Source organism: Lathyrus oleraceus, chromosome 1 (assembly GCF_024323335.1).
Source record: "Lathyrus oleraceus cultivar Zhongwan6 chromosome 1, CAAS_Psat_ZW6_1.0, whole genome shotgun sequence".
In the NCBI taxonomy this organism is placed as follows: domain Eukaryota; kingdom Viridiplantae; phylum Streptophyta; class Magnoliopsida; order Fabales; family Fabaceae; genus Lathyrus; species Lathyrus oleraceus.
In genome coordinates, this window is record NC_066579.1 from 395,697,845 (window position 1) to 395,708,147 (window position 10,303).

Below are 10,303 nucleotides of genomic sequence, written 5' to 3' on the forward strand. Positions count from 1 at the left end.
TTGATCCTATGATTTGGTAGACCTGATGTTCTCAGTTTACTAAGAAATTCTGGCGTTAGCACTTCATACAATTTACTATAACTTGTATCTATTCTATCAATTGAATCGACACTTAGATACTCTTTCTCTTGTCCTAAAAAATGGTTTAAAATAAAAACATTAAGACATTAGTAAAGTATTTGATACAATGTATTGTTGTATGTATAAATAGATTATAGTTAACACATGTTTACCCGGAATGAAGTCTAATACATAATGATTGATTTTGTCCACTATTTCAATGGTTGAAGCAAGAATATTTTTTCCTGGTAAGAATGCAATATCGTGAAAATTTTCCAATAGATTGTGATACGTGCTATCAACAATAGCCTTTATAGGATCATCAAAACTTGATATTAATAGTTCCTAAGGAACTTCTATATCAACTAAACCATCCTTTGGTTCACAAATCTTACCATCCCCCATATTTAAAATTCATTTTGCGAATTCAACTAGTTCAGTATAACTTGTATTTCCTGTTCCTTGTTGAAGTTTCATATTTTTTGTTAGTGTTAAAACTTGACAATAGTCCCATACATAAAATGAGCTAATTGATTCATGTACAATATATGAGCGACTTGCTCTTGGAACAACATGAAGAATTTGTCTAAAATCTCCTCCAAAAACAATAACTTTGCCAGCAAAAATTGTATTCTGAAGACCCTTTTTGCTCATGACATCTTTAAAGGTTTTATCCAATGCCTCAAAGCAGTTCTTATGAGACATAGGTGCTTCATCCCATATTATCACATAAATTGCTTCAAATAACTGTGAATGTTTGGTGTCTTTGTCAACGTTGCAAGTAGAGTTGTCAAGTGTTGGCATGGGTATTTTGAACTTTGAGTGGGTTATTCTTCCACCTGAAAGTTTTACCATTCCCTCCATAACCATGTAAAAAAAACACCCATCCTCTTTGTTTGTTGACAGCTTCCATGATTTTATCGAAGATTGGACGTTGTTAATCTATCAATTATAATGTAAAAGTTATCATTAAAAATGTCATATATCATGTCTGTTTGACACAAAATCATAGTACAAAGAAAATTAATTACTTGTAAGAGCACGAAAAAAGATCATGGAAATTTTGTCTTTTAGTATCAGCATTGTAATCATGTTCGTCATAAATCAGTGTACTGCCAACGTGCCTTGTGAAATATGAATCTATATAAGGAATAACTTTAAATTCTTGCAAACTTCTTCGATTTGATTGCAACATATTCCCAATCTCAATGAGTGTCAAATTTTTTATCTCCGTGTTGGTCAACTGCAAATCTATCAAAAATAATCCAATCAACACTTTATATAAACACCTTGTGACTACATCCCTATGAACAACATAAACGGAACGTGATTCATGGAATAAAAACATTAACCACCTCAATTTTAAATCTGCAACATCTATTTACTATATAAGTTGCAACTGCAGGCCTATAATGCATACAAGAACATGAAAATTAAAATAATACATACATACAAAAAATTAAAGCACTACATACATACAGGAAATTAAATGGAACATCAACATCAAAATAATACATACAACAAACATCATATAATGTAATAACAAAAATAAATAAGATATGGAACAACAAAATTATATAATAGGACAACAACATATAATGTAGAAGCTGCTAGTTCATTGTGATATATAACTTTAATAACAACATATTTTTGTGTCAACATATCACTGCCATATAGTTAATTATATGTTTACATTTATAATAGTGTATTTCAAAAAATTAAATAATAATCATTTATCTCTATTATTTTTCTTCTGCTTTTGTTGATAGAGAATACCGTCAGATAACGTCCTCCAAGTTTTTCCCCAAACCTAACGTGGTCTATTGATGGTACCAGATAGTAGCATAATAACAAATAACTTTCTCAAAAAATGACTAGAACCCCAATCCTTTGCCTTATTTATGGGTGCAACATATTCCTTGTCAACATTAAGAAATCTCATTTCAAAACATGCATCCCTAAAACTATCCTGAACCTTTCCACCCACATATTTTATATCCTCATAGAAAGTTGGTCCCTTGACAACTGTTAGCACCACGATCAAATAATACAACTCACATGTACTTGGAGGAACCCAAATTAGTTTGCCAATGGTATGACCTCTTTTACGTGGTCTCCAGCGTCAATATCTTTTTTCATAAACAAACTTGGAAATAAATTAAGAGTATGACATGTTTTTTGCCTCTGGATATGTCTTGTTTGCTTCCATCCATAAAGTAAACATTGATTCTTTCATAATTGGTTTGTTAAGCACTTCATCTATCATCTCATAATCAATATAGTAAACAAAATTGTCGCCCTCAAGATGGAAATACAATCTTTCAACTGCAGAAGACCTACCATAAATAGAAAATGAAAAAAGCCTTCAACATGTTTCACTTGGTGAGACATATCTACAATCAAGATATTGTTTGATTTCATCAATATTTCTGATCACAGGAGATCCGTCATATTCAGTTTGGACAACAACAACGGTAATTCTATCATACCCTTTGTTAATATACTTGAATAAGTACTTCACTGAAGTACTCTAATTACACTATTCCATATTAATGTGTGCTTGAAATTTCTTCAACAACTATGGATTATAAGGAACGACATATATGTTATCAAGAACAACATGATTTTTCATCAGTTTATTACCAGTTTCTCTTCTTTTCTACACATGTATCTGTTCTGATCAACAATGGTTATATGCTGATATTTTTTGGGAAAGTATTTAAACCACTTTTTGTTTTTCATGCAAGGTGAAGATCTGTTTGCTAAACCACATGGACCATGAACCATATGTGTCTTGACCAAGTGATACAGTTTCCTATCATCTTCTTTCGTTGGTATCTCTGCTGAAAAGATCTTGTTTATATCATCTAGAGGTTGATACTTGCTCGATGGATGCAAGAATAACATAATATGTGCATGTGGTAAATCCTGCTTTTGGAATTCAATCATGTATATATCTTCAAATAAGTGAATATAGTATTAAACAATGCATATTAAAGATTTAAAATGGGTAATGGAACAACATGTTAACTATAGTCAACTGGCCTTAATTTGACTTACATGCAAGTACTCTCCCTAAGACATGTTTCTTTGTTAAATCTCATAACAACTTATCAAATTTTATTTTGAAGACTCTTGAGATGATATCCGGATGATCTTGAGGATGCAAGTTAATTTTGTTAAGCAATTTTTGAATTTCAAGCCAGTTTGGATTACAAATAAATGTTGTTTCCGGACGATCATGAGGATGCAAGTTAATTTTGTTAAGCAATCTTTGAATTTCAAGCTAGTTTGGATTACAAGTAAATGTGATAAAAAGATTTGAAAATCCAATATGGCTACAAATTATCATTCTATCAAAATAGAGTTGTTCCATGTACCTCCGACTTCCAACATAACTTGACAACAAAACCACTCTTTTACATTTGTTTGATCCTTGAGTGTTTGCGGCTTGTTCTAATCCAGTTAAATTGTAGTATTTAGAAACTCTAAACTTTTTCTAATGCTTGCGAATATAATTCAGTCTTTATGACACAAGTTAGCTTTTTCTTAACTTGTGTCTTAGGACACTAGTTAGCCTTATCCATAAAATAATTTTATTTTCAGTTTATTAACTAATTTTATATATAAATTATACTCGAATGTCACATTTAATAAATTATTTGTCATATTTTATCGTTTTAAGTTTTCAATGCAATTTTATTTGTTATCTTTCATTAGTATCTTGTAATTCATATTTTTAATTTCCTATTTTTCTCATTTTTTATTAATGATAACTAAAATCCACTAATAATCAATAAAGATAATTTGACAAAATTATTATTCTCCCTTCTTCTTTTATCATTTTTTTAATTTATGTTAAAGTGTTAAATATTAAATTTATTTTGGGACAGAAGATTAATATTTATGATATTAATAAAATTAATTATATTTTAAAAACTGTACATCAATTATATAGTAAGTAACTTTTATTTAATGATAAAACAAATAAAAGATCTTAGAATATTGTTTTTGTGGAAAGAACTTTTAGTTTTTCTTTTGAAAAATAAAAATCAAAGGACTTGTTTGAAACATGACACGTGTCACCTTCTAAACACATCACTCATTGGGACCACTTAAATGGGTTCCCCTAGAGGCACGCGCCCTACAAAGATTCCCCGCCGCCACAACCATCTATTTTTTCTTTTCTTCTTTCTTTTTCCAACTCAACTATTCTCTCACGTTTTCCGTAACTCATCTTGCACGTGCTCACTTCAAATTACCATATTACCCTTTAAGGTATCTTAGTACTACTACTCTCCTCGTATGAAATGGATTGGACTCAAACTTCAAAGTTGGTCATTTTCTATCTCACTCCAACTTTGTTCGTACGAATGAATACCAACATATTAAGGGTGAGAAAATTTGAGTAGGGTCCTTTGAATCGTGCTTAGGTGGCAGATTAAGCTTTTTTATATCATTAATTCTTGTTAATAATAGACACTTATTTTTCTGGATGTTCTACATGTTTTGTCTCTAATACAAAACCAATAATTCAACACACCAAGTCTTTAAATATTACATTTGCTTTTTCATCTCTTTTTAACAATCTAGAAACACTTTGTGGGTAGGTTCAGCTCCCATGGAGAACAACGCTTCAAAAGTGGATCCAAAATATTAATTATTTCTAATAAAGAACAATTAGGGTATATTGTGTGGAATCAATTATGCACATTCATTTGTATATTAGAGAATTAAATAGTAGATGTTTAAACTTAGGTATAGATATGTGCAACGGTGATAAATTCTATTCATTATAATTTTATATGACTCGAGATATTAGTTTCTGTCGTAGATAATATTTGATTTATATTAAAAATATGTACTAGTTATTGGATTAAGATAAGAATCAAAATATAATAGAAAATTTAAATAGAATGAGTTTAATAATTTCAAAGAATGAAATCTTACATAAAGGAAGCTTAAATTACAAATATTTAATTTCCGACACCCCTCTAATTAAAATAAGGAAAATTAAAGAACAAAAAGGAAAAAAATAAAAAAATCTACAAACTTATAACACGTACTAATTAATTTACATTTTTCTTCTTTGTTCTTATATTCCTTATTTTTAAATCTACATGTGTGTCCTACATATGAATTTATTCTATTTCCTCGTTTTTCTACTTCTATTACTTTATCATGATCTGTAAAATATATTTCATAATAGTTAATAACACTCTTTTTTTTTCTTTCATTATTTTCACATGTTGTCATTGAGTTGTTGAAAGAGCAACATGTTTTCAACATTCCAGAAATTGTCGGATGTGTCCCCTTGAATCCAAGGTGTGTTTGGTTCCATGGAATTATTGAAATCCATTTGAGGGAACAAACCTGATGGACTAGTGATGCAATCTGAAAATCCAAATTGTTGGGCTTGTTGGTAATAATCAGAATTAGGGTTCATATTGTTGTTACCGCCGACCGGGACATTGTAATAATCTTGAGTTAAATCCGAGATAGGCGAAACTTGTGTCCCGAAAGAATCGGACGACGCGGCCGTCGCGCCATTGCTGCTATTTTCCGGTGTAAAACTTTGTGTTACATGCGAACTACATAAATTGTTGGTGTTCATGTTGGTTGGAGCTAACATCATGTTCGCATTCGAGCTATAAACCTCAAAATTGTTATTAAGGTTGTACGTCGTATTGTTCGGAGCGACCATTGTTGTAACATTTGAAGAATCGTTGTTAGTGGTGGTGGTCGGGGCAGCTGAAGTGGACGCGGCGGCTTGGATCCGCTCCACTAGTCTTGGCATCCAAAGATAACGCATGGCATCTTTGAATTGCTTGCTATTGACGTCACATTTGAGTTGTTTTGCGTGTTTTTGAACACGAGTTCTCCAATAATTCTTGATCTCATTATCCGTTCTTCCAGGTAAATATTGAGCAATTTTCGACCAACTGAATTCATTAATAAAAAATTATGAGATAAATTAAATAAAAATTGATAAATTATCAACAATACTTTAATATATACAACAAAGTTAATTTTATTTAATGACCAAATAATATATTGATAATAGTATATGTATATATTACTTACCGATTTCCCCAACGACTATGAAGCTCGAGAATCAAAAGTTGTTCTTCGAGTGTGATGTTACCTCGACGAACATCTGGACGAAGATAATTTAACCATCTCAATCTACAGCTCTTCCCAGTTCGTTTGAGTCCTAAAACCAAAAACAAAATTTCTTCAATTGGTAAAGTTTTTGAGAATGCAAACTAAAACAAATAAGGTAAAAATAAAGATCAAATTTTTTGTTCTTTGTTTAATATGGAAAATATACATGGTATTGCGTTATAGTATCAAATTCATTATTCTTTTTTCCATTTTCATAAACTTGATGCAGCCTAGCAATTATTTCTGGGCCACCTATAGTTATATATTTCATTTTCAATATTAAAATTTTTTTGCCCCACCACACACACAAGTATATGCTTAAATTAAAGTCCTTGCTAACATAATCACTATCATATGGTGCTCTTCATTAGAAAAACCGCAAACTTTGGCTTTTATAAAAAAATTGATTGGTGTGATATGAAACTAGACGAGAAGTGAAGGAGCTTTCACACCATAATTATAGAAATTAACTAGAAAAAACATAGTGTTGAAGAATATAATATAATAATATAGGAGTATATATATATATATATATAGTTTTTATTTAATATTTAATTAAAGGTATAGAAGAAAAAAAATTACCAGCTGAACGAGCAAGGGTATTCCAACGACCTTCACCATGAGTTGCAATGTAATTGATGAGAGCAAGATCTTCATCAACAGTCCATGGACCTCTTCGAAGATCCATCTCATCATCATCACTTTGGAGCATGGTGGTGATGTTTGAGTTGCTAGTTACACTTGCTTTCACTTCCATGAAATATTGAAAATTGATTACACTAGTTTGGAGAAGCTATAGGTATAGGTTTGTGTGGATTTGGTTTGGTTTTAGTTTGAGAGAGAGAGAGAGAGAGAGAGAGGTGTTAAGAGAAAGAGAAAGAGGTTTTTGGCTTATTACAAAGAAGATAGAGAAGGGTAGGGGCTTTTTATAGATATATTCAAAGGATGGGGTCAAGTAAACGAGTTAGAAGAAAAAATGAAAAAGAAAAAGGAGAAAATGATGGAGTTGTGAAGGGATTGATGAGAGATAAAATTACTACTACTAGTAATAAACTTTGGTTTATTTTAGGGAATTAATAAACTCAGCTCAAATAGTAAAAGTTAATGATTTAGTTAATGAGATTTTTTAATAGAAATAGTAATAGTAATATGACTTGTAAGTAAGGAAAATTGATGCTTGACTTTTATGACTTTGCTGTGTGGGAGTCCTTCAGCTATGATTTATGGTTGCTTATAGAATGGACTATTGGTCTATGATGGATAAATGTGTAGAACCATTAGATTAAGTAGATTGATTTTATGATGTATCCTCTATACTTTTTTCTTTTTTAATATTACTCTCTCTCTCTCATCTACTTTTTGCTCTCTTTTATTTTTATCATCTCTTCTCTCTCAAATATAACATAATAGTATTTCAAGTGAGAGTAGAGCAAGAATCTTTTAGTTCAAGAAGTGGATATTGTACAATACATTAATAAGATAGGTTTATAAATTAAATGTCATAATTTTATGAGTTAGATTTTGAGGTAAGATAGGATGTTTAACTTATTTACATAATTATAATTGTAATGGGATGATCTTTTGAATATTCCGGTATGTACTTCTATATTTTTGGTTAAGCAGTCACATATAATTTTTTGGTTAAGCAGTCATGTATGATTGAAATTGTAGTTGGTATTATTTTTTATTTAGATATTATGTTTAAACTTGATCTATGTGTAATTTTATTTTTTGTTATTTGTAATTGTGTGTAATTATGTTTTTTCGATTATTTGATTAGGTGTGTATCTTTAATCTATCCTTACATTCAATAAATTAGTTTTGGACTCATGACAATATGTTTTTTAGCCTAGGAAAATTGGTTCAAGTCAAAGTGTTGAGTATAGCTTGAATCACAAGTTAGTAAATTTAAATCAAGGTTTTTGTGAAGTTTGATTCGAATCATATCTTATAGTGATTCAAATCAACCATCTAGTTGAAATCTAGAATTTGAATCTATCAACCTTATTTGAATTAGGAACGTGTGATTCGAATCACAATACTTCTTCATGTGAATCACAAGAAGCATTGATTTGAATCATGATAATCAAGAATCTTTTAAAACATAACTATGATTTGAATCATGTCTTAGCTTGACACGAATCATAAACATAAATCTTGATTCAAATCAAAGTGTCAAATTCCTCATTTTACTACCTTGATTCAAATTACTTATTTATTTCACGACCTCATGATTTGACTCGAATAATTTTATCTTTTCTTCACCTTTTTGTGTATAACCTTTAGCACCTATTTAAACCTTTTTGGTATCTCTTTTTAAGATTGATTAATTAATGAGTAAGACAGTTGGTCATTATTCATTAGCTAGTGAGCTAGTGGTTTAACCTTGTTAATTGACTCAATGATGTTCATCAAAAAAGAGAATTCTTACAATGAGATTCTTCAAGAGCGAGATTTAGTGAGATCCATACCCATAATTTCAAAAAGCTTGAGAAAAACTATGAGAGTCATTACATTCACAAACACACTTCCTCCTTGATTCGACCTTGTGAAAAACTTCATAGAATATTGATATTGTGAGATATTAGTTGTGTTGTATGAGGTTCTTTAGATACCCTTCATCATCTTCATTCTTATACCAAGAAACTATTTTTGTGGTGCTTAACTTTAAAGATTGAGTGTGAGAGATAGATCTAAGGTACATTAGGGAAGCTAATATTTTTTTGGTGATGTTTTGTTGTATGTATAAAAAAATGAATCGCTTTTTGTGTATGTCATCTGGTGGTGATTATCCAATAAGAGGAGAGTTATCTTCACTCCATGGAAGACTTCAATGGGGCTGAGAAAAGGTTCCCACATAACAAAGTTCAGAGTTATCTAATTATTCTTGTATATAACAATCACTCAGATAAGGAATCGATAGGGCAAAAGGTTGTTGTATAATGGAGGCTTGGAGTAGGATTATTATGTTTAGTAAGATCGTTGGATCAAGATCATTGAAGATCTTGAATATTCGTAGTTTGAGTAATATGCTTCAACGTAAGGGAAAGTCAATTTAGATATGTGTTGGCTAAAGCATTGAGTTTGTAGTGTTCTGATTGATATTATTCGTTGTACCAAAATACTAAAGGTGTGAAAAATACAAGAAAGGGGGCTTGAATTGGGTTTTACAAAACAAAAGCTTTTTACCAACTCAAGAACACCACTTAAAAGTTAATAACAAAGAGATAAAAACACAAGTATTTTTATCCTGGTTTGCTTGAAACTCAAAGCTACTCCAGTCCACCCGCCAATGTGATTTCTCCTTATACACAAGGACTTAATCCACTATAATCAACTGATTACAATAACCACAAAAAATAACATTCTTTGTCTTCTCAAGGATCCGACTATACCCTGGTCTCCTTAAGGAATCAAACAAATAATTTGAACAATATTTTGTGTGTTACAAGTTGCTTCTATACAAGCAGATTTTACACAAATGATAAACAAATACTTAAAAAAAGCGGTGTACAAAAGTTGATAGCTTTTCACAAAGAAACAGACTTGTCAAGTTGTTGTAGCACTGACATTTTTCTTCAAGTCTCAAAATCTCACTTATATAGCATAAGAAGAAAACCGTTTGAAGGAAAATGGGGAAAGCTCATAGAGCGGTTGTCCACTGTTGGATGGTGAAAGGAGTGATACTGCGTACTGTCCTTCACCCACAAATTCAGTGACAAGTATAATGTATAGTATTGTACTTGCCCACAAAATGAGGTAGTGCAATGGATATTTGATTTGTACTATGTACTATTTGATCACATACCAATTTGATCTTATCTTCAAGTTCATTAGCTTCTGATGAAAGTTGATGATGCATGAAATGAAGAAACATAAAGCTAGATTCAGAAACGTCAGAATCTTCGGTCAGAACCTTGACAACGTCAGTAGTCTAGCTTGAGATCTTCAGTATCTTCAGAATCTTTAAAGTCTTTAGAATCTACAGTCAGAAACTTGATAACCTCAACGTCTGACTTGAGATCTTCAAAATCTTCAGCTAAGTAACATAACTTCAGAAGCTTGCCATTCTTCAAAA

The 10,303-nt window shown here is 30.9% G+C and overlaps 2 protein-coding genes across 2 annotated transcripts; both read right to left on the reverse strand.

Annotated features, from left to right (window-relative positions):
• Window positions 1–474: 474 nt before the first annotated feature.
• On the reverse strand, window positions 475–930 carry LOC127110307 (uncharacterized). The gene has a single exon (XM_051046085.1). The coding sequence runs from the start codon at window positions 928–930 to the stop codon at window positions 475–477; it is 456 nt and encodes a 151-aa protein (XP_050902042.1).
• Window positions 931–4,944: 4,014 nt separating this feature from the next.
• On the reverse strand, window positions 4,945–7,141 carry LOC127074436 (MYB-like transcription factor EOBI). The gene is made up of 3 exons (XM_051015761.1): window positions 6,808–7,141; window positions 6,145–6,274; window positions 4,945–6,002 (listed from the first exon to the last, which is right to left on the reverse strand). The coding sequence occupies exons 1-3, from the start codon at window positions 6,980–6,982 to the stop codon at window positions 5,303–5,305; spliced, it is 1,005 nt and encodes a 334-aa protein (XP_050871718.1). The 5' UTR covers window positions 6,983–7,141; the 3' UTR covers window positions 4,945–5,302.
• Window positions 7,142–10,303: the final 3,162 nt, after the last annotated feature.

Bases quoted from the DNA above. Each gene is read 5' to 3' on its own strand.
- LOC127110307 (XM_051046085.1), bottom strand. From the start codon at position 930: ATGGTTATGGAGGGAATGGTAAAACTTTCAGGTGGAAGAATAACCCAC.
- LOC127074436 (XM_051015761.1), bottom strand. From the start codon at position 6,982: ATGGAAGTGAAAGCAAGTGTAACTAGCAACTCAAACATCACCACCATG. The intron at 6,275-6,807 runs GTAATTTTTTTT...TTTTGGTTTTAG, and splicing joins TACCCTTGCTCGTTCAGCTG to GACTCAAACGAACTGGGAAG. The intron at 6,003-6,144 runs GTAAGTAATATA...TAATGAATTCAG, and splicing joins CATAGTCGTTGGGGAAATCG to TTGGTCGAAAATTGCTCAAT.